Genomic DNA, 24,399 nt, shown 5'->3' with positions numbered 1-24,399 from the left:
TGGGGGGAAAAGGAGTTTAGGAAGAAAGGGATGGGTGGGGGGATGTATTTCTCCCTGGTCTGTCCATCCAAAGCTCTATGATACACTTCCACTTCTGTGAGAGTCAGAAAGTGGAAATAACTCCTGCTCAGCTTCTAAAGAGGGGGAGGTTGAAAAGGCCCAGGGAGGGGGAAGGAGGTGGAGGTAGAGGGTAGAGGAAGAAGAGGGGGAGAGGGGCCGGCAGGAGAGAGGGAGGAGGAGGACTGGGTGTATTAGGGGAACTGCCCCTCCTGGCGCTTTGATCCCCTCGGTCGGTCGCTAGGAGAAACCAACTTTTCTCCTTGGGTTAATCAAAACCAAATTACTCAGGAATGTGGCAGGACAGGTCTGAACTTCCAGGTCCCTTTGTCTTTGAGGATTTAAAATGAAAAAAATAAAATTGTTAAAGCAGATGGCCGTGGCCTACTCAAGAGGTGAAGCGAAGAGTCTGAGGGAAGTCAGACCACATCTCTCACCCTCCAGAAAAACACACCCGCAAACTTCCTATACCAATTTATTGTGAGAGAAGTTATTTTTGTAGACAACATCCAAAAATCAGAAGAACTGTCCATTTCGTCCTTACTGCTGCGCAAATAAAAGACCCTCACCCCACCCTCCCATCAACTATACCTTGTCAAAGTACAAATAAAAGAGAATGCCAGATTTAAGATACACCCGTATATCACAACCTGACTATTAAAAGCAGAGTCCAAACTAGCTCAAGAACATACGTTTTCCAAACACAAAGTTTGGGAGTATTTTTCACTGTGAAGTTCTTCCTTAGGAATACTGGGGTAAGGAGGTATTCAAACATCCGGTTGCTACTCAAATGCATCCATGAAATTTCATGGTTACTGTAAAATTCTGCATCTCTTTAAGTTCTAAGAAAAGCGGTTTTTAGGGAATGACTCAGAGGAGAGATGAAATGTCCCACTGAGTGACATAAGATCCCACTGCTCATCTGTCGTCTAGAAAAAGCGAGGAACCTGCCACCCAGGGCTGTTCTGTTTACTAGGAAAGTCTGCTGGGTGTGCTGGCCAGCCCGGCGACAGTTTCAATAAGTCAAGAGGCAACAGGAAAAAGCTGACCTCAGAGATGAAAGAAACCTGGGGCTTGGAGCTATATTAAGGCCTCCACACCTCCTCCCCAACTCACAGCTCTGGCAAGCTTGTGGCACTGTACAAGATGTGGGCCTGCACTTCAGGCTCCTGGAAACTCTAGAATGCAACACCCCGGTATGTGCTATCATTAGGGACAGTAAAAAGTGACAGAGCCCAAGGCACCCAGGAGCAGAAATATGAACAGCCCTTCCTGTGTTATAAAATGCTGCTATGCTTCACTGTAAAACCTGGCCAACCTCCACGTCCCCCACCCACCCAAAAAAGATAAAATAAACAAACAGAGCACCACCGGTTAAGCTATAGAGCCAGGATTCAAAAGATAAAGTGAGACCAACACACAGCCGTGACTACCACCTTGCCATAAATTGTAACTGGCCCCAGGCATACGGTTATCTGGGAAGCTGCACACTAACTTTTAAAATACTCTTCACCTTATCTTTAAGCCCAGTCAAACACACACATACATCACCCTTCTTAGATCTCAGCCATTAGTATTCCACCTAGACTTTCCAAAACAAGGTCATCCCAGAGGGTCCTTTCCCTCTTTCCAGTCACAGCTGTGGACTTTCATCCCCTTGTCCAACAAAAGAGACCTTGTACACAAAATTAACCTGAAGCATTAGTCTGTGCGGTGCGAGAGTCCACGGGGCCCTCGGAATACTGACTCCCCACCCCCACCATCCAGGCTTAGCCCAAGATCCTGTCTAGAGGGCTTCCCCCCCCGCCTCCCCCGTGGAGGCTGGGGGAGCTTCCCTAGAGATTAGAGACCCTGCCCCTTCAGAATCCGCTTCTCAGCTGCAGCTGTGCAGCCAAGGAAGGCCTTACCTTTCAGAGAATAAACAGAAGAAAAAAAACTTCCTCCCTGACTCAGTAACAGTAGAAAATGACCTGATGCCATGGCTGCAAAGGACCAGAATCATCCGAGAACTAAGCCATCCAATATGATGGCCACAACCGCACGTGGCTTCCGAGCACTGGACATGGGGCTGGTCCTGAGCGTTGAGACGAGAACATCGTGGTGAAATTGTGGGTTGCTGAAAATATCTGTTTTAAAGTTAATTCCACCTGTTTCTTTTTACTTTTTATGAATGACTACTAGGAAATGTACAATTACATATGAGCTTGTCCTCTCTCTCTCTCTCTCTCTATTGGACAGCACTAGAGAGGTGAAAATGTTACCACCTCAAGTGCTAGCACATTACCATGCTCTAAAAGGAAAGACTCTTCCTTTTTATGACTATACTATTATTATTATTGAGTCGGGATGTCACTCTGTCACCCAGGCTGGAGTGCAGTGGCGCAATGACAGCTCAATGCAGCCTCTACTTCCTGGGCTCAAGCAATCCACCCACCTCAGCCTCCCGAGCAGCTAGGAGTACAGGCATGCACCACCACGCCCAGCTAATTTCTGTATTTTTTTTTTTTTGTAGAGACGAGGTCTTGCCATGTTGCTAAGGCTGGCCTGGAACCCCTGGGCTCAAGAGATCCTCCTGCCTCAGCCTCTTGAGTGGCTGGTACTACAGGCACATGCCACCAAGCCTAGCTAATTTCAAAAAAAAAAAAAAAAAAAGTTTGGAGAGACAGGGTCTCCCTGTGTTGCCCAGGCAGATCTCAAGCCCCTGAGCTCAAGCAATCCGCCTGCCTCTGCCTCCCAAAGTGCTGAGATTACAGGCTTGAGCCACCACGCCCAGCCCAGATTCTTCATTTTTAAATGCCAAAAAGACCAGTGTAAAATTGAGCAAACAGCATTATGTGGTATCAGGTGGAATCACATAGGCAGAGGCTGCTCAACTCCTAGGCTGCAGCGAAGGTGTCTAAATTGGGGGAGTGGCCGGGAACCTGCCATTGTTTTAGACCAGGAGAAGCAAACGTAACCTCTATTTCAGGTGTTCTCAACTGGAGGCGATTTTGCCTCCCCAAGGGACAGTGGACAATTCCTGCAGACATTTTTGATTGTCACATCAAGGGGAGAAGGTGCTACTGGCATCTAGTGGGGACATGCCAGGGATACTAAATGTCCTACAATGCAAAAGGTGGTCCACCGCCCCCAAAAACAATTATCCCCAAACATCAACAGTGCCGACACACAACCATGAAGGGACCAGGCCTGAGGCCCACTCAAGTATCTCTTTCTTTATTTTTTTATTTTTAGTAGACATGGAGTTTCACCATGTTGCCCAAGCTGATCTCGAACTCCTGAGGTCAGGCAATCCTGCCTAGGCCTACCAAAGTGCTGGGATTACAGGCATGAGCCACCATGCACAACCCAAGCAAACTTTTAATACTCAGATATCCAGGGGCAGGAGGGGACATCCCTTTGCAAAATGGCTTCTCTCCAGAGCTCAGAACTGGTTATAAGTTTGAGTGGTATAAGCAATGTGAGGAAATGAAAATACTACTAATAATTTAAAAACTATAATCGCTTTGTCGCCAGACTGGGTTGAGTGTCAAGGGTTGATATGTCTGGGCAGCTCTGTTTTTCAAGCTAGTAGGTAAAAATGGGGCTTAAAACTCAAAGCAACATAAGGCAGGCTCTCCCACAAGCAACAGTAGGCCTCTAACGGAGAGTCTGAACTGGGGGAGTCACTGGCATGCCCGGTTCACCATGCCTGACCACACAGGCTAGGCCTGGGTTCCAGTGACAGGCAACGGAGCAGCAAAGGAGCTGTGATGGGGCCTGCAGGTATAGGAAGGGGCCAGGGCAAGGGACAGGCGAGGCCAAGACAGGAAGAGCGTGGTGCTGAATGAGAATAGCCCAGCCAGGCTGGGAGGCCGAGCAGGAGGGGGTAGAGGGGAGGCACATGATAATTAACTCTGCAAGTTGATAGCATTTGCATATAAATGCCTCCACAAATCACTACAAACAAGCCAGGACAAGTCAGGCCTATTAGCATATACAAGCCAGCCCGGGAAGGCCTCTCTAGGTGGGTCATTGAGTAGGCTGCTCACTTGGAGGGCCGCCTGCCAGCCTGGGGAGGGGGACAGAAGGGGAGGGCTGGGGCGGATGGGGGACACTGTATCTATTTCAGACTCTTTCACTTCTGAACACGGTTACAAAGATGTCAAAAGGAGTTGGCTCTATTTCCACCCCATGGGGAAGAACAGAAGAATTGCTGGACCTTTTAGTTTATTTCTTCCAAGGTGGTAAGAAACGAAAGGTGGCAGACGCCATCAGTGGCAAAGAAAGAAATGAAAAGGGTGTGGAGATGGGAGCCAATATCCGGAGAGGCTTTTCAGTATGCGAAGTGGCATGAAGCCCTGATTCCTATTTCATTTACTTCCCACTACAAATGTAAGGTATGCATTATGCCCATTTTACAGATGAAAGAAGTGAGGCCCAGAGAGGTTAAATTACTGGTCCAAAGTCACACAGCTCAGGCCTCCCACTGATGGCCTCAGCAGAGGGTGTAAGGCCCATAGCAGAGGAAAGAGCAGAGGCCACCTTTCCAAAGAGTGGGCTTTTTTGATTCACCTTTGCTTCCTCCATTCACTGTTGAGTCCCCATTTGAAGGGGATTCACAAGCAGTGCTCTGGTCCTCAGCCAGACCCTGCCCTGTTTTATTCTGTAATTATTTCCTACCTTCAACCAATGAGGAAGACCACACCTCCCTCCAGTTAGACATCTGGGGGTCCACACCAGGATTTCCTCTGTCACCCAATTTCTCCACTGTCTGGACAATTTTTATAGTTTCACCAGCAAGGGCAAAATATATTGACAGTCCTTTCCCACAAGGTGTAAAAGTTCTCTGCTTTCCCCAAATATACCTCTGGATTTCCTATCTGTTGAAGGAAAAACCAGCTTTGACTTCCTCCATTAAAAAAGGGTGTGCAGGGCTGAGGTGACCCTACTACTGTCATTTCTGCCATTCTTTACTTGAACAACATTTTTTAAGTGGGCAAAATACTATCTTATGAAAAACAAACCAACAGGGGCCCAGGTAACACACATTCATATAGTCAGGTACACAGATTGAAAATCTTCATCAATGCCCATCTCAATTACATATCAAATAACGTAAGGGGACACTATTGAAGATTCCGTCAGAACGGAGATGGCATTTAAAAGCAGTCGCTTGAGTAGTGACACCAACCTCCTGCCGCACACACTAAAATCCATGGGCCTCTTCTAAAGTGTCCAAAAGTTGACCTGACACTTTTAACATTGATGCAGATACTCCACAAAAAACAGCGGAGCTGTTAAAAGGGAAGCAGAAACCACTCCTCCAGTCAAGGCCAAATGTACATTAAGAACCAAGGCCTTGAGCCAAAGAGCATTTCAGGAAGCAGGGCCTGAAATGGTGGAAGACGCTTGCATTGCTTCTTGAGTAGTTAAGAACAATTGTTTAAAAAAAGAAAAAAGAGAAGCTGGGAGATGGAGAAGAAAGGCGCCCATGTGTTCTTCAGCAGCTTCCACGGGACAAAGATGTTGGGAAGAGAGAAGTCATCAGAAATAGGCCACTCAGGAGACTGGAAGCATGGGGAGCAGCTCAGTTCATGTCCACACATATGTGGTTTTTATAGACTTTCAGGAGTTTAAACGCTTCTGAAAAGCGATGTTTGGATACTGAAGGGAGACAGACTTCCATATTTGAACGGGCACTTACATGACTTTTTCGGGGGATGCAGGGCTGAGATCAACTATCAGATTAAGCCCCTTGGTCTTTCTGCACTCAGCTAATCTGCCTCCTGCCTCTCCACTAAGGAGATTCAAATGAGAAGACAGAGGCAGCCGCCTCTGAACTGGAATCTTCCTACTGAAATGCAGAGCCTATGATAGCGATGGGCACCGGGGACCATCTATCCAAAAGCCAGCCTAACCGATACACTCAGAAGAATTTTTCACCAGTCACACTCCTGGATGGAGTCAGGAACAACCAAGAAACAGGCAAAACTGTTCTTTTGCCTCCTCCTTCCTGAAAGAACCCCATCAAGAAGCCTACACATGACCCCTCCAGTGTGCAAGCCCCAATCATGCCTAACCACCCCAAATCGCCCCAAGTACTCAGCCCTACTCAATAACTAACACCCTCTCCCATATACACAGAACACGGGGTATAGGCAGTCACTGACTCCTGCCCTAGAAGCATGGGGCCAGGGGACTCACTCCCAGATCAAAGGTTTGTGGCCAAGATAACTTTCGGGACAGTGGATGAAATCAGCAGCAGATGAAAACTCCACTGCCTTTTTCAGAGTCCAGCGGAGCCAGTTCTCCCACTTCCAGTCCAAGTCTCCCTGCAGATGACTGAAGGTGATCCATACATTCCTAACTGCTGTCCCGAAAGACCCACTTACAATTAAACTCCAGGTCACCAGTTAAGAAAGCCTGTAAGTCCCTTATGTGATCAGCTTCCTCCCAGAAATCAAGCAGAATAGAAAGTGAGAGGCATCCCAGCACCGGCCCATCGTCTCAAGGTGTGGCCTTGCAAGGGAGTTTCAAAGGCTTCATCCCAAACCACCAGCAGCCAGGAGTAGGGGTGGGAGTGCGGCAGATGTTTTGCCCGCCTCACTGGAAGCTTTAGACCTGACTCCAGGGAGGGAAAAGGATGGACAAATCTTAGAGGCAGCACATGTGTTAATACCAAAGCTCAAAGAACGCACAGCGGAACCACCTAAGACCTCCAGGACACAGCAAGCCAGCTAAGGCCCCTCTGGAAAGGTACACATCAAACCCCCCCCACAGTAATCCTCATGTTGAGACTGCTGTGGTGACCCTCTGGTGGACAGGGAGAGGGGGTCACCCAAAAGGCAGATGAAGCCCAGGCATTTTGCTAAGAGGCTCGGGCTGGGGTTAAAACCAACAAAACAGAAGTCTCGCTCCAAAATGGGGCTGAATTTGCCACCTCGCAAAATTTCTATGTCTCCCTCCCTGTTTTATTTGAGCCCTTATTCTTGTAAAAGCAAGAAACTCCATGAATGAAGGGTGAAAGAAAGGCAGAAACATCAAAGAAAAAAAAAATCCCCTTTAAACGTTAAAAGCCAAAGTACTTTCCTTGGGCAACTAACTCTCTAGAGACACCCCCATCACTGCCTAGACCAACGGCCTTGTCCTCACCCACCTGTCCCCTGGCCCAAAGAATAAAAACCAGAAACAGTCCAGTCGTTTCCCTACTTCTGAAGCTTCAGCTCAGTGCTGCTGTCAATCAGCACTAAGCCTTGCTCTGCACCTCTGTCCTCAGTTTCTGTCCATATCAGAGTCATTTACCATATTAGCCCAAAGAAGCCCTCCAACATCTGATTGCCACTTTGCACATGTTCAAAGAGATCAATCTGGCAGTCAACTTTAAATCATAGAGAAAAGCCATCTGACAGTTGTTGATTTTGTAGTGCTTCTCTTTAATCTGGATTTTGAAAGTGGCTTGCCAATGAGCCAAGATTTCTGCATGGGTCTCTCCCTCGGGGCGGTTTGACACAACCGTAGCTTCTGTGTGCTCCTTTCTCAATCTGAGTGGCCTGAGGACACAGGACACTGTGCTGTGGACAGAACAGTCACCCTTTATGATTTAAGCTAGCTCCTGACAAGGAATTCCCTTGCCTAGATTCTATTAAACCTGGGTTCCCATTTCCCCTGACCACAGTTTTTTAACTCAGGCAGAGGACGGTGATTCTGAGCTGTGCTGTGATTTCTAATAATAACCATTACCACCAAATTCTCATACCAGAGCATTTGGATACCCCTATGAAGTTCACTGTAATGGAATCTGCCTTCCTGTTGTGTTTTTACAGTAACGCCCCCATCCTGGTTAATTGCACCAGTCTTAGGAGCCAGAGCAAGCCAACAGGCCCAAACATCACAGAAATGGGCCAGGCTAACAGCAAGCAATCATTTTAATAACAAATGAAAGCATAAACCACAGCACATACTGTACTTCTTCAGGTTACTGACAGGCATCTTCAGTGTGCAGTACGGGTGAGTGTGAGATGGAGTTTACATAAGTTTGTTCAGACCAGAATCATTGCTGCCTACTTGCAAGTCAAGGCTAAATCCTTAGAAGCTGAGAAACAAGTGAGTTACTCTTAAAAGATGAGTGTTTGTTTGTTTGTTTTGAGATGGAGTTTCGCTCTTGTTGCCCAGGCTAGAATGCAATGGCCCAATCTCAGCTCACTGCAACCTCCCCTTCCCAGGTTCAAGTGATTCTCCTGCCTCAGCCTCCTGAGTAGCTGGGGTTACAGGTATGCGCCATCATGCTCGGCTAATTTTGTATTTTTAGTAGAGATGGGGTTTCTCCATGTTGATCAGGCTGGTCTCGAACTCCCAACCTCAAGTGATCTGCCCGCCTCGGCCTCCCAAAGTGCTGGGATTACAGGCATGAGCCACTGTGCCCGGCCAAAAGGTGAGTTTTATAAAGACAGCTCACTTTCTTCCTCTTTAAATAATCCAAGCCAGTTCCCTACACTTTTACAAAACGTTGCTTAGTCACTTAAATATTTACTCTTTAAGATGACACTGTTACAACTCTGCAATAAAAATAATTTCTTAGGTAAGGGTCTGCTCTGAGCCCTCAAGCATTTCCAGATTCTTACTGATACTTTGTAGGTGGAAGAAAAAAAGCTTCTACCCCTGAAAGATACACCAAAAAGGAACAACTGCACACAGTGACAATAAGGACATGTTTCCTGGATGCTAGAACTAAGCCACATCACCACTAGCCCCAGAAATACTTTTCCAGCAGTCTGTAATCACAGATTTATTCTAATGAACTAACCACTTTTGGGTCACCAAAGATGAGCCAGGCCGGTCCTGGGAGTGTCTAGCAAGCATCATTTAAAGTCATAATGATGAAAACTAAATCTCGCTTATTTTAGCTCCTTGCCACTGGGCTGTCCAATTGGCACTGAGTTGACACAGCAGTTAAATTCAACCTCAAAGCAGCAAGAAGGCAGGCACTTCACTGTCCTGGTGGGAAGAGCCAGGCAGGGGCCTGTGGAGGGCACCGTTTTAGTTGGGTCTTTCCAACCCTCCCTTAACATTCATTTGTGCAAACAAAAAATGGAAGAAAAGGAAGCAAAATTAAGTTTCAGGTGGTTGGGGAAGCAGCATGGATTTATATTATTATTATTATTATTATTATTATTATTATTATTATTATTCTTGGATAGTTAGCAAGTGTTTCTCAATAGTTCCCTGTTCATCAACACTGTTTTCAGGAGAAATGGAAAACAGTAGCTCTATTTCATAGAAAGTACAGCCATTTCAAAAAAAAAAAAAAAAAAGTGTGGGGGAGGGGGTTGTTGAGAGAGGGAAGTGACCCATGTCATAAAGACAGAAGGTCTCCAAGTCACTTAATTCCTTGTGATTCTGAAAGGGCTGTTTTTAAAGTGTAAAAGTGCTCGCTTCTGCATCTGCTCCATGTTGTTAAATAACACTTGTGTAATTAAATAAAGAGCCAAGTGTGACCCCAGCCCACTCTGAGAGGCACTTTACATGCTTTCTGAAAACTATGCTGGCAACACCATGAGAAGAACTCCTTAGTCCTGTAATTTAGCAAAGGGAGAGAGAAAAAGTTTCTTTTGGCCATCATAGCTACACACTCTCTGAAAGGGTGCCTGCAGGGTCTCTGCAAAACAGAATGAACACAAATACAGGTGTGCAAACATCCAGGTATGTACCTCTTTGTGAAGACCCCATTCTTGAAACCCTTCAATTATTTGGAACCGTGGTCTCTTGACTTCCCTCACACCTCACTTTTGCCTTAATTGTTTTTCATGTTTGAGTAGTAAGAGGGATTCAGAATCTCAGGCTGCCAGTGGCTGTTCTGATAACAAGGAGCAGACTCACGTTCCTTGCTACGGCCTTTCTTGATCAGGTTACCTTGGAAGGTGTATGTTTTCCTACCCAATGCAGTCCCCACCACAGCACTCTTGCGTCCTCCTCCAGCCCAGCCTCCTGGAACTCGTGATTTTCAGGGTTTCCCTTGAAACCTATCCAGAAACCACAGCCGTTAACTGAACATGAAGATTTGACACCTCCTGAATTCAGGAATGAGGGGACTCGAGGGGCCAACTCTACAAACTCACACCTGCTGCTTGATGGCAACGAAACAGAGTTTCCCCAGCTAGGGTGAGCTTTAAATTATACTCTATTTATTTAGTGACTTGTCTCCAAGGATCTCAAAGCATAGAGAGAAATAAGATGATGTGTAGCTTTCTCACAATCTACCTTCAAGGCTTTGCCCTGGTGCATTCCGACAAGCAGGACCCAGTCTGAAGGACAGGCCTTCCTTCTGTGCCCAGGCAGAGCCATCTGTCCTCTCTGGGGTTTTCTGTCAGTGGCTTTTAGGGAGCCTTCTAGGACTGTTAAATGACACAGAGGGTGGGGGGAGGGATGACCCTCCTGGATTCACCTGCTCACGGCTTTCACTTAAGCCAGTTTAACACACGAGGTACCACTGTGCCACGCAGTTCCCTCTTAGCATACACCACGCATGAACTGCAGTCTTTGCCCTCCAGGCCTTCTCCTATCATAACACAGGTGTGTCCAAGGCAGAAAAGACCATTTTCCAGAAGGTTCGTTTCCCTCCAAGCCTACAATGCTTCTTTTTGTTGTTATTGTTTTTCTGCTACTGACCTAAACATAGGCATTCCTCCTCCTCCTTTAACAGGATAAAAATCTTGACTCTCTCCTTTGCATCAGCTCCCCACCCCGCCCCCGCGCAAGGAAATAAATGCTCTGACTTTTCCAAAAGTGCGAAAAAACTAAAATTAGAGGGTGGACAAGATGATCTCCAAAGGTGCCCTCCAGCTCCAAAACTGATTCTCCCTTTAATTACTCCACAAGTGCATTCTTCACATTGTTTCCAACTGACCAGCGACTTCTCCAGGGCTGAAAAGGGTGCATTTTTAGGCGGAGGCACCCAAACTTCTAAATGACACCAGTACCACAAGTATTCAGAAGGCAGGAACTAATCCAAAAGCAGACTCAGGAAAGGAGGAGGGAGGGCAGGACAGAGGGAAGGGAAGGAAGGAGGAAGGAAGAGCTTTACTGTGTGCCCAGCGGAATTTAGGCGCTCTCACCCTAGGTAGGTGGCAACTGGAGTCTGGGAGTTCAAGTGCATCCAGCCTGCCCTTCCCCCACACGCCCCAAGAGAATGGGAAGTTCAGCCAAGACTCGCAGCACCTGCCCGCGGCTCCAGGCCGGCTGCGCGGACCCAGAGGGAGGCTGCACTCACCTGGCACACCAAGCCTCCGCGCACCTCCGGAGGGAGGCGGCACTTGCAGGTCCGGGGGCCGCGCCGCCATGCGCAACAACGGGAAATTCCAGTGGCACCCGAGCCCCGAGCTCACCCACCCCAGGCGGCATGCTCCCCACCTCCCGCTGGCCCCAGGACTCGGAGGTGGCTCTGGTTAGGAGCAGGGGGCCCGGAGACAGGGGAGGGGAGCTCATGGTGGCGGCGGGGCTGGCGGTCTGGTCGGCCCGTCCCCGGAGGGAGGTCCCCGGGGCGCGGCGGGGATTCACCCACGGGGCGCGGCGCTGGCGTCCGGGTCCCCGGCCTGCCCGCCGCCGCCGCCGCCTCCTCCTCTGCCGCCGCCCGCCCGGAATCGCTTTATGTAAATGAAGCCCAACTCGCAGTTTGCAGCGCGCACCGCCCGGGGAAGGGGGGCGGGCGGGGCGGGGGGCCTTCGGGGATCCACATTACACAGCAACAAAGCGGAAGGTTAATTTGAAACTCACAGCCCCGCTGCCGCTCGGCTCCCCGGGCAAAGCCTGACATCTACAGTCGTGCCGGGCGCAGGCCGGGTTGCTCGGCGGCGACCGCGCCCGCCCGCCCGCCCGCAGAGACCCGGGGACGCACAGGGACGCGCGGGGCCCGGGCGCTCGGCTGCGCTCGCTCCGCTTGGGGCGCGGGCCTTGGGGCAGGCCAAGGGCCCGCGCACCCGCCTGGGGCCAGGAACCCTCGCCGCTCGGCCTGCGCCGCCCCGGGAACCGGCCCCGGCGGGAACAAAGCCCAGGCCCTCCCGGAGGCGCTGACCCCTCGCTCATCAAAGGTCAGGGGCCGGCCTAGAATCGGGCGAGAAGAAAGGGACGCGCCCTCGGCCACTAAAAGGAGCCTGGGGCCTCCGAACCGGAGCCATCGCTCCCTGGGCCCCGTCCACGTCACAGCCAGGCCACTCTAGCATGGGGACAGGAGCCAATGTGGACAGGAATTTATTGGAAACACACACCCATCCTATTAACTGCTTTACAGAGCACTTCTGTTTTTCAGTTGCAGAAACTTATAAAAACATCCCCCTGCTCTCCGTTGAGAGTTTCAGGATAGTTTTTGAGGCCAGAGAAAGAGAAAAGAAGGAGAGAACACTAGAAAGATAGGAGGAAAAGAAGTGGGAAGAAAAGCAGCTGCAGTCTACAATGTAAGCCTCCAGGCTCCTTAGCCTCACCTTATAAAGCCACATCACCGCAGACACAGCAAAGATCGTGCCCTTTCCCAGGGAGTTCCTACCGCCAGGGTAAGATTTAAAGCGGCCACCCCAGTTGGTCACAGCGATTGGCCTTTCTATCTCCCCAAGTTCACCTTTTCCAGTTGGTCACAGCGATTGCTGGGCGCCTTTCTATCTCCCCGAGTCCACCTTTTTCCATTCTTATCTGAAAGCCAGCCCCAAAGAAATCTCACCGGAAGTCCTCTGTCCTCCCTGTCAGAATCCCACCCTCAGTCTGAATTTACTCCCGATTCTCACAGCACAGAAAGGCACCTGCTTTTACCCTTTCTGAAAACCACCCACCCAGGCTGGCCTTACAGCCTGGAGAGTCTTTTCCTCGGGCACAATAATGAACCATGCAAGTGTTAGAAATATAATCAGCTCATGAGGCGAAGAGCAGGATGTATGGAATTGTATTAGCATGAGGCACACACTGACTCGGGAGAAAGAAGGATGCTTAGCTGGTGAAAACCATCATATCCCCATATAGAGGGCTTTTTGCACGATATAAGTTGGGTTCAGATTAATGTAAGTATCTAACCTGTTGGGTACAGACAGCCCCTTTCTACATTTTAGTCCAGAATAGATTCTGGGGAAATTTATTTATTTATTTATTTTTCAGCTAAGGCCCTGAGAGAAAAGACTGCCTCCAGGGAATCATGTCCGATTAGGGACAAAGGAGGGCACAAGCCCAATTCAGTCACACGTGAGAGCACGGGAGCCGGGTGGGGGGGGTGAAGAGTCAGCAGGGAAGGTGGAGGATGAGCTTGCAAACCAGACTATGGTCACTGCAGAGCTGCTTCCAGACCACCCGACTTCAGGCCCAAGAACAGGTGGTGTTTTCAAAACACACTGTTATTTATATTGGCCATATAAGTTGAGAACACCTTAAAGAAAACAATTAATAATTTAATTGAAAAAGTGACTATGAATAAGACATGAAGATGACGTATGCTAGCAGGACTGCAAGCAACGTGGCCCACAACGCAGAGATGCCTCTGGCAGTCTCTTCAGGAAAACGAAGATTCCTTACCTGGGATAGGTAAGGCCTGCTGGATAAATTAAAGACAACGAGAAAATGTTGATACTCTCAGAAAATCTAATTTTGCTGCTTTATCTTCACTTTTATTAACAGGGGACAACCTCATCATCTGGTGACATCATGATCCTGGTAGGCCCACAGACAAATACCTTCAATAAAATAAAAGCTAGAAAGCCCAAAGAACAAGCTATTAAAGTAACCTGGGAAGATGCAGCAGTGCCTGGGCAGAAGGCCCGGATGGGATCTGCTCTAAACTGCCACTGTCCCAAGAGGCAGACCCTGCGACCTGCCTCCTGCACTTCAGAGGCCTGACAAGTAGAACTGAGAGTGACCCTGAGTTCCTTTTCTTTATCTGGCACCAGCTATACACATGATGAGGCCTAGTCAAGCCTGCCTTTGTTCCAGGCAAAAATTTAACAGGTAATCCACAGGCAGGTGATCTATGGCCTCTGTACATTATGGAAATGAGGGACTACACAGAAGCTGGGCGTCACCTCTACTAAAACTCATTTTCCTTATTCATAAAAACAATACCTCTCCAGAGGGAATTGGCAACTTCTGCACTTACATATGAAATCAGGAGTTTCTCTGAAATACTCCTTGCAAATTCTATCCTCCAGCTCTGGAAGCCCCGGCTCTTCGGAGGGCAGCTGCCTGATGTTAAACCCACGGCCTACCCAGCAGTGACAGCCTGACGTTCTCATCGCTCCATCCTGAACACTGCTGACAAATAAACCCACTCTCAGAAAAGGCAATTCTTCCCTCGCAGTTCTCCATACCCAGTCTCATCTCATCTGGAAAGTGTAATTGGCAACAGCCGAAAGGATAAATATTTAAAAATAAATCAGGGAGTGCTAACCCCTTCCCTACTCCTCCCCTTACCCACTCTCCAAGCCAGAGGCCTGCCCCCTAACGCTGAGCTGGCTGGTAAATTACAATGACTCCACCGAGCCAAACCTGCTTGTCTCTCTCTCTCTCTACACATACACACTTACTAATGCTGTATCCTTCCACTTTTGCAAAGGTAAATATGATCTCTAAGATACAGTGGATGTCAGCATTCTGACTTCCAGCTTAACCTGGGCTCTCTTTTCACAGTACAGCTGGGTTTAGACAGATTTGTGCACCCTTCCGGGTTCTTCTATTTTTATTAAATTATACGTATACATTGATTTAAAAAACTAGTGCTTAAATAACCTGGAGGCTTTAACAAAGAAAAATCCAGAAGAGGGCAAGAAACAAAAACAAACGTTCCTGAAATAAACAAGGAACCATTTGGAGCTCAATTTCGCTCCATGGCCTGCGTTCACCCCATGATTTTGAGGCAGTTATATTTAGGGGCCTGGTACCCGCTAGGTGGCCAGGCCCTCCTGGGTATGGAACAGAATGCAGACGTTCCTCAGAACAGCTCACATTTGCCTTCATAACCATTGGAAGCTGGTGTGCCAAGGCCTGCACACAGATGTTTTGATTCACATTTTTCTGCTGAAGGCTCAAGGCCTCCATCCATCCCTACAGTGCTAATTCCATAGATTAATTTTTACCCCCAAATCATAGGTGGAACATTATCTAATTTCCTAACCCACCCTCCCCAGCTCAGGTGCTAAATCTGTCAATGATATCCCACAAGAAAGATACAAATGAATAACCATTTTTTAAAAGCTGTGATTTCGGAGAGTTTTTCTAAATTAATTTTAAGTTACAAAGCCCCAAGTTTTAAGAAAGCCAAAATACAGAAGTTGCCTTAAAACAGCTTTACATGTTAGGTAAAGAGCTCTCTCTCTCTTTCTCACTCCTTCTTTTTTAAACAAAAATATTATTTCTGAAAGGGCAAAGGGAATTTGCCATGCAAGACTTTTATACCCAGGGGGATTCTTACATTTGTGTTTCTAAACCTTGAAATTGAGAATTTTAATGAAAAGGCGGACAGATGCTTAAGGACAGCATCGCAATCTGGGTCCATACATTACAGGAGAGAGAAGCGCTTTGTTTGGGGCCAAGTAAAAAGAGGTGGACTCCTATTTTGTTCATAGGCCATCCCCACCGTCTGACACATCCCTTTACAGTCGGTCTGATGCTAACCACTGAATTCTTGGAGGGGAAGCAGGTTGGAAGGAGAAGAAAGGAAAAGGGAAACAGAAGAGGAAAAGAAATGGGCAATGGGATACTGCCTGTTTATATAAATTGTAGATTAAAAAAAAAAAATCCCAACACAGTATCCATTCCATAGTATGTACCAAGAGCACTTTCACACGTGAGTTAAAACGATCCATTAAATGCTATATCGAAAGTACAACAACCAGGGTTGGAGTTTTTTTTTTTTTTTTTTAAATGAAGAATTCATTGAGGTTTGCAGTTCTCCCCTATTAAGCTTCTAAGGATGGGGCACAAGACAGGAAGATAGACAAAAGATGACCTTTTTCATGCTTTCCCCCAAATAATTCTAGAATCCTATTTTCTTATCTTTTCATTTTAGGGCATTTGGGTTCAAAAATCTGTGCTAATCTGACTTCAGAGCCCCCGAGCTGAAAAATTCACATATCCTCCAAGTCAGCCAGTGTTTTAGAATTTGGATTTCTATTGAGGCTGTTCCAATCGCCAGTGAGGCCTACGGTAAAAACGTGCTTCATGCTGTTTCGTTTGTCTCTCTGCAGACAAATAGAAACTGTGAAATTTAAAGAATGGATGAAAAAAAAGAAGTCTAAAACAAAGAGGTTAAAAAAATAGGACAAATGTTTTTGCTTTTCTGTCTCCCCGGAGCAATTGTTTGGGGAAGTCTGCATTGACAATAACCATGAGAAGGCCATCTAAAGGCGATGCGTACACAAGGGGACTCCTTCCCTGCTGCCTTTGGTCTGGGAGAAAAAGTACCTTAGCTCCGTTCTCCAGAAACAAAAGACCAGGGCCACGGAAGAGGGGAGAGGTGACAGGGGCTTTCACATGGAGCCAAGTGTCAATGCTGGTTCATTTTTCACCCGTCTTAGTTGGAAAGCAGCTCAGGGAACTTCCTAATGACTGCTTTTTCCCTCTCTCCCTATTATTTCTAAACCTAAAAGAACAAAACAATAATTTTTTTTTAACCTAAAACCCATCATTCTATTAGAGGAAAGCCTTTGGGGCCTATGCAGTCAGATTTTCCTCTTTCCTTTCCTCATCCTACTTTTTTTTTCTTTTTTGGAGGGGGGTTCCAATTGTAGATCACATGGAAATAAGAGACACTGGACATTATAGTCATTTTTAGTAACACCAGAACGGCCTTTATATCTACGAAAAGGCAGGAAACGGGGAGAAAACACACATGCACAAAACACCCAACAGGGATAGAAGGCGGTGGTGGGGAGGCTGCAGGGGCAAGGCCTTGAAACACTTTCTTTTTTTCACAGCATGAAGTCCACTAATGCCAGCTTCAGATTTGCAACTGAATCAAAGTCTCTGAGTCGTCATTACAAGGTTTTTCGGTGGGTGGGGGCATGGAGAAGTGGACAATAAGGATGTATTAAAGACACAGACAAGGTGTGGCAGGGGCAAAGTGGGGGGAGGTGTTACAAAGAAAGGAAGCTGAGATGAATCACCGCGTGCCATGAAAATACCAGGGCGAGTGGATGTCGGAGTGTTTAACCAGATTTGAAGCTGGAAGCATCTTCCCCAGCGGGCAAACCCTAGGATGAGGCACAGCCACGCGACCCTCAGCCTTTGAACCCAGACCTGGCAGCTTAGGCGCACACTCCCCCTTCCCCAGGCAACCACAGGCTCTGAGCTGAAAGGCAAGGTGGGGGTAGGGATGAGAGGGCCCTGCAAAGAAGCACAATCAACAACTCAAATATGAACGGAAATGACGTCAGCAAAGTGAAGGACCTGTTTACTGCAGATCAAAACAAAACAAACTTCCAAACCTTTTGTGTACACAAGAAAACTCTATAAAAAGCCTTCCTAAAATGTCACCAGGGTCGACACATCAGCATCCCCACAAGAAAACGCATGATAGTTACCATGGGGGGAGGGGGGAGGAAAGGGGCTGAAGGGAAGATGATCTGGGGGGCTGGGGGGAGGAGGGATAAAACCAGAAGGAGCCCAAAACCCAGTTGCTACTGCCCCCTCTGCTGATCCTTAATATTTATTGGTGTTTATAATCTAAAAGCCATGCTCCACGTTTCACTTAATACAAGGCCAGACAGTGTTGTCTAATGAGGCAGCATTACAATCAGCTTGTAATACTGAATTTTTAATGCTGCCAAGGATTCTGTTACATAATAATATGAAAAACAGAAGCTGAAAGTGGGCTCGCAGGGGACAGGACATTCGAGGTTCCAGGCAGGCGAGCGCCACCAGCCCGGCTCCCCTCCCCCACACCCGCCCCCCTACTTTCTGACGTGCAATCAACCCTCCATCCCGATACAGGAGGTCGGTATGGAAACCAGGAGGATTTTTTTTTTTTTTTAGGAAATCCACACTTTTCATTATTATTGTTATTATACTCTCATCCGAAGTTTATAGCTCAAGAGTTTGAATTCTAGCTTCTCTGGGGTTAAAGGTCTAAAATGAAAATTAATTTTTTTTGGAAGAGGTGGCGAAGAGACAATACAGGGGAGGAGAGGGGTAGCTTATTTTAAGCAAACCAAGAAATTTGGGAGAAAAATCACAGAGGGAGAAAGAACTTGGTGGGGGAGGGAATAGATGTCTGCCGACCATATTCACAGCTGCCGCACTCAGTTTACATTGGTGTAATTTAAAAGCATATATATAGCCGCCGTTGCTCCTCTCTGTAATACCCCAAGACTGTAAATCTATAACCACTGCAATGATTTAGTGATTAAAAACATGATAACATATTGTGTAACTGCAAACCACAGAACCCCTGCCAACTCTCTCTCTGAGATAAAGGGGAAAAAAATACAGAAAATGTGTTGCTTGCAGCCATCTTCCTAAACCCAAAAGATTTTAATAAAAGAACCTATACAGCAGACAAATTGGAAAGGGGTGAGTGAATTCTGTGTGAAGCCAGCAAAGGGAGAAAAAAAAAAAGGCAGCTTTATGTGGGATTCTTTTCCTTGTACTAACAAATTACGACCTAAACATGCCTTTTCTTTTCTCTCTCTTTTTTTTTTAATAGTTTGTTGTAACTGGAATAACTGGTCTTGTGCACTGTCTTGCATATTCAAAGCTGCTTTGTAACCGGATCTAGAGACCCAACCTTATTTGCCTGAACTCAGTAGGGGTTTTTTCTCCCCCTCCTCCCGGGTTTTGTTTTGGATTCGGTATTGTGGGTTTTCTGTTGTTGCTGGGAGCCTATGTCTATGCAGGCACAGGTTCTGGTGCCTTTAAACCACAGACCAAACACCTGAAAGGGGGAGGCACAATTTGTAGAATGGCAGGAGGAGCCTAAAATATACACCAAAAAATAAAATCAAAGCAGCTGTAGGGGTTTTGGCCTCTGAGCAGCTGACCTGACCCCGTTCTGTATATTCTTTTATTTCCCCATTGCAGGATTCCTGCACCTTGGGTCAGATTCAAACTCAATGTGACCCTGAGGAGAAGGCAGTCACAGAGCCCTGGAAAGCTGCTCCATATTTAATAGGGGTGGGGGAAATAAGTGCATATGCATCCAGACTCCCCCAGTGAAGACACCCACACGGTGCAGATGTACACGTGCGCGCACATGCACACACACACACACACACACACACACACACACACACGCACACGCACACAGTCAGGACTGCCAGGCCACGGGGCCAGCTCCACCCCAGTATTCTTGGCCCACGCCACTGAAAGCCTGAACTCTCTTTGCAGGCCCCCAAAATCCTCATACCTACAACTCTACACACACACACACACACACACACACACACACGCAGAGAACACCACTCCTCCAGAGACTTTGTATGTTTAAAAAGTCCACAGATCTGAATCGCCTCCTCTCTGGACCGGAGCAGGGCAGTTTATTCAGAGAAATCAATAGGAAAGAGCATTTGCAAATATTTATATAAGCCCTGTGCGTTTCAGCATTAAGTAATTAAAAACTAAAACCCGAGGAGGGGGAAGGGACACATACAGACAGAGGAAGGCTGCTGGCCTAGAGTGGGTTTTCCTGCCCACACCTCATCTTCCCAAACCGCAATCCTTTCAAAACTGACTCCGTGTACACTTTTTACGAAATCCTCTTCGTGCACCATTTGCTAGACTATTTCAAAATCATCTCCAAATATGGATTCACCTACCACCAAGCTTTCAAGACTGACTGTAAGTGTCTGTATTCTATCTCTCTTCTCATACACACACAGCAACTCATACTTTTGACACTGCTTCAATCTCTAGTATATTCTCTTTTATTTTCCTATCTCTAATTTACCTGCACTAGTTAAAAAAAAAACAAAAAACCTAACATTGTAAGATGAGGGCCCCCAAAGTGCCCATTCAATAAGCAAACTCCCAACCCCTAGGTCTCCTGAATACCCCCAACTCCCCTCAACCCACAGGATGTCTACACTTTGGCGGTTCAGCTCCCGAAACCCCTACATGTAAACAGATTTGAAAAAAAAAAAAAAAAAAAAAACTTCAGCAAAATGGAGTTTTAGAATGAGCTACTATGGAGTGGACTTCCCTATATTGTTCCGGAGGGCTGGGCAGTAAATTCTGGTTGTTCTGCCTCTAAATCCTCTCTAAGAAGCCAAGCAAGGCGCTGGAGCACCCAGGCTGCAGATATTGTAGAAATTTACAGTAAATGTAGGTACACGATTGCAGCACGCTGCCCTATTGATTATGCAGATTGTGATCAATCTTCTCCCCTCGCCCATTACCCAAGCCTCTTTCGGAGGACCTCCAAATAAGTTGGTCTGCAACTAGCTATTCTCCCAAAGTAGGAAGAAAAAAAGGAATTTTTTTAAAAACATAATAAATCCTCAATTGTCCCCACTGAAAGGGCTCGAGTCTTTTTTAAATTCCAAAGTGAATTTATGTTCTGTAATTTGCATTACAGCCAAGCGATCACCGTCTGTCATATTCTTCAAAGGTACTTAACAAACTGCCTTTTAAAAGTCACTAGAACTGGAGGCCAGAAAAAAGCAATCAGCATGCTCCGTCCATACAGTGCTTAGATCAAGTTTCAATAATTGAGACCAATAAAAATTGTCATATTTACCCTACTTGAAAGCAACAAGGGGGAAAAGTTAAGACTGGGTGCCTTTTGAAAGCGCTTGTAATCAAAGAATTTGCCACAGTCGAAAGAATAGCACAACATTGAACAAAAGTCAGATTCTGAGCAACAGCTTCATTCGCAAAGTGATACATATATGTATTTTTAATTCAATAGTTATACAAGAACCCTCCGAGTACTGAGTCCATACACAACTTAATTATATAAACTGCATGAAATACACTTAGATCTACTCTCCAACAGCTATGCAAAAAGATGGACATTAAAATGCATAATGTAAAATTCAGGAACACGGTTTTTGCATCCAGTGGAGCCGGGCGAGGGGTGAGAGTGGGGAACCGAACGTAAACAATCCCAGATTCGCGACAGCAAAAAAAAAAAGAAGAAAGAAAAGAAAAAGAAAAAAGGCATCCTCGGATGTCTCTGAGCTCAGCTGGCGGAAGAAGGCCGGCCGGGCGAGGTCTGGCCCTGGCCAGCGGCGCAGCCCCGAGCCCCCGGGAGCCCCTAGTGTCCAGGGCAGAGCCCCCTCTGGGCGCTCGCGGCGCTGCCAGTGGGGCAGGGTGGAGAGCGCGCAGGTAGAGGATCGCGCGGCCGCCTCGCCCCCTCCGGGACCCCGAGGCTCCGAACGGGCTCCTGCGTCGCCGGCAAGTCGAGCCCCAGCGCGGAAGGAGCTCGCCCGGCCAGCGCTGGCGGCCGCGGCAGCAGCAGTGGCTGCGACCGCGGCGACTGCTCCCGGCCGGGTGCGCGCCCGGCGCGGCTGCTCAGCCCGGGGCCCCGGCGCCTCTCGGGGTGGGGCCAAGTTGGGGGCCGGGAGCGGCGGGGGTGGGGGCGCTCGGCACCGCGGACCCCCCCAATACTCCCCCCACCGCCGGCCGCCGCCTTTGTCTCCGAGCTGGGACCCCGGCCGCCCTCCCGCCCTCGGCCCGCGCCCCGGCCGGCCCTGCCTGGCGGCGCCTCCAAACTCGCCGCGCGGGCCTCGCCCCGGGCGCCTCCACCCTCCCGGGGGTCGCCGGCGGCCGGCGGCGGCGGCGCGGGGCCGGGGAGGAGGGGGCGGCCCGGGCTCGGCGGCAGCAGCGGCGGCAGCGGCGGGAGGAGGAGGAAGAAGAAGAAGAGAAAGAGAAAGTTTGGCGCAGGGGGAAGGCGAGCGGGACGCAGCGAGCGAGCAGGGCGCGGGCGCGGGGAGCGCGGGCGGCGGCGGCCGGGCGCGGGAGCCGGGAGGGGGCAGGACGAGCCCCATGCAAAGCAGCCCGGGCGCCCCGAGGAGCCCCGCGTCCGGGCGGTGGCGGCGGGAGGAGGAGGAGGAGCAGGCGGCGGCGGCGGCGGCGGCGGCGGCGGGAAAAAAAAAAAAAAAAAAAAAGAGGGAAAAGTTGCCACTTACGCGGTTGCTTCTCCGGCGGCGGCGGCTGCAGCGGCGCTGCTGGCGGCGGCGGCGGCGGCGGGAGCTGGCGGCGCTTTTAATCCCGAAAAGAGGCGCTCGGGCCGCGGAGCCCATCAAGGCAGCAGCGGCGGCTGGCGGGGGTCGGCGGCGGCGGAGGACGCGCTGCTGGCGGCGGCGGCGGCGGCGGCGGCGGCGGAGCTGGAGCGCGCTCGGCGGAGCCCGGGGCGGGAGGCGGCCGCAGCCGGGGAGCCGGAGCCGCCGCCGCCGCTGCCGCCGAGCAGCATGGTTGGCGGGGAGTTTACAGCCCCCGGAGCGGGCAGGGGCCACGGAAGAGAAGCGGCGGCGGCGGCGGCAGCGGCTCTAGGCTGTAATTGGGATGCAAAGCAGGCGGCGGCGGCGGCGGCGGCTGCGGCCGGGAGGAGGAGGAGGAGGAGGCGGCGGCGGTGGCGGCTGCAGCGGTCGGAGGGGACGCGCTGGAAGTGGGAGCTGATGAGTGAAAAGAAAAAAAAGTCTTTGGATCTTTATTCTGCTAATTAGTTTCCTGCAAAAAATGGCTGTGATTAATTCAGTGCGCATGTGCTTCATTACCCAGGCACGACGGGAAGGGCTAATTAGCCACCTTCTGGATCAATAAGATTCAGCAAAAAAGAAAAGGGGGAGGTGGAGGGAGGCAGAGGGGAGGAAGGGAGGAAAAAAAAAAAACCAGGGGAAAGTGATGAGCAGGGCAAGGAGAGCAGGAAGAGAGGATAGGAGAAGAGCCTAGGAAGAGGGAGAGAGGCTCCAAAAGTTTATGCATGTATTAAAAACACACACACACACGACACACACACGAGCACACACACACACACGCACACACACACCGAGAAGTGGAATGCATAGGAGCAACAATGGGAACCTGGCTAAGAATTTTTTTTAAGATTTTTTTTTTCCTTTCTTCTTCCCCCCTCTTCTCTTTTCTTTCTTATTCTTTTCCCCTTTCTCTCTCTCTCTAAGCAAATGCAGCAATGTTTAAATTAACTAGGAAAAGAGCATCTCCAAAGAATGGGGGCATTAGTGGAGGGGGACAGCTTAGAGTAAAGGTTTAAGTGAAAGAGCAGATACTTCGAATAGAGACCACTTTAAATTGCAAATCTGAGATTTTTTAACTGAAGGAAAATTACCTCCCCCCAAATCAGAGGACGAATGAAGAAAATATGGAGAAAACTTTAACACATACCATAGACTAGACAAAAAATATATGTTAATTTTGTCTTCTGAAATAAGACGCAATCGGTCTTCTCTGGTTCTTTAGGAGAGGGGAAGAGAGGAGGGTTGATTAGAAGAAATAAAAGGGAGAAAGTGAATCAGAACTGAAAGAGGATAACTTTAGGAAAGACAAGAAAAGTAAAAGTTGCACTTGGAAACAAGTCCAACTTTCTACCTTTCTGGACTTAAGAGAAAAGTAAAATCAATTTTCTCGTGTGAAACCTGGAAAGCAGATGTTTTCAAAACACAGGAAGCTATTTTGCCATCAAAAGCAGGGATGTAATAAAGGCAGTGAAAAATAATTTCAGACTAAATTCATAAGAGAGAAAGCCAATATATTTAAATACAGAGGACAGGTCTAGGGTGTAGAAAGGGGAAATTACATACCCCTTCCCTAATGCCAAAAAAAAAAAAAAAAAAAAAACAAACCCTTACAGCTACCTCCAAGAGTTTGGAGCACAGTCACGAAGCCAAAGGGCTTGGAATGAGAGGATGGATTTCAGATAAAGACTAGGAGCGGTACATCCCACTAGAGCCCAAAGGAGATCCCTGGAATCAAAGACAGCAGCCAGGGACCCTGCTACTCTACCGACTCCCAGTACATCAAAGCCATCACTTAGGCTGGTGCACGGTACCTCCAAAAAGCAAGCAAACAAACGCAGGAAGAACAAGAGTCAGTGTCTGTCTGTCTCTCTCTCTCTCCCCCCCCCCCCGTCTTCCCCCCTTTCAAATCCTAGCCTCAGCGTCACTGCTACTGCAATAGATTTTTTAAAAATGACAAGTTGTATTTATGTAAGTTCTAAATATGAACTAATACCATTGAAATTACAATGTCTGGAATAAAATAAAATGCAATCAGCACTTTAAGTAATCTGCAAACAAATGTAAAAACAACATTTATGTTTTTGAAGGCATTGTTAGTAAACCCTGTAACATCAGATAGCTTGCTAAAACTTATTTTTCTTGGAAAAAAATGTTGCCCTAGCCTACCAAGATTATTTATTTTAGAAGGAATTTGGGAATTAATCAG

At 48.2% G+C, this 24,399-nt stretch overlaps 1 protein-coding gene and 1 long non-coding RNA gene across 9 annotated transcripts in view; one reads left to right on the top strand and one right to left on the bottom strand.

Annotated features, from left to right (window-relative positions):
• Nucleotides 1-22,261, bottom strand: part of ZFHX3 (zinc finger homeobox 3) — a 275,007-nt gene extending 252,746 nt beyond the window's left edge. For 2 of the 5 annotated variants that reach the window (XM_054452977.2, XM_054452980.2), the window contains exon 1: nt 22,125-22,261. Coding sequence is in view for 1 of the 5 variants with exons in the window: in XM_063654490.1 (XP_063510560.1) it covers nt 11,306-11,375 (70 nt within the window). In the remaining 4 variants the exon portion in view is untranslated. Of the gene's footprint in view, nt 1-11,305; nt 11,676-12,512; nt 12,690-22,124 lie in introns of those variants that run through there. The other 3 variants (XM_063654491.1, XM_063654489.1, XM_063654490.1) reach the window with 3 other exon arrangements.
• LOC134738546 (uncharacterized) lies at nt 11,086-15,889 on the top strand. Of its 4 annotated transcripts, none has more exons than XR_010124312.1 (4): nt 11,167-11,354; nt 12,341-12,485; nt 13,474-13,593; nt 13,687-15,889. It is a non-coding gene; the product is annotated as an uncharacterized LOC134738546 (long non-coding RNA). The 4 variants fall into 4 exon arrangements; XR_010124315.1 differs by having other exon boundaries at nt 13,174-13,593; XR_010124313.1 differs by having other exon boundaries at nt 12,341-13,593; nt 13,687-14,013; nt 14,214-15,889.
• Nucleotides 22,262-24,399: the final 2,138 nt, after the last annotated feature.

The sequence above is a fragment of the Pongo pygmaeus genome, chromosome 18 (genome assembly GCF_028885625.2).
Source record: "Pongo pygmaeus isolate AG05252 chromosome 18, NHGRI_mPonPyg2-v2.0_pri, whole genome shotgun sequence".
NCBI classification, from domain to species: domain Eukaryota; kingdom Metazoa; phylum Chordata; class Mammalia; order Primates; family Hominidae; genus Pongo; species Pongo pygmaeus.
This window is presented reverse-complemented; position numbering and strand designations above follow the sequence as displayed.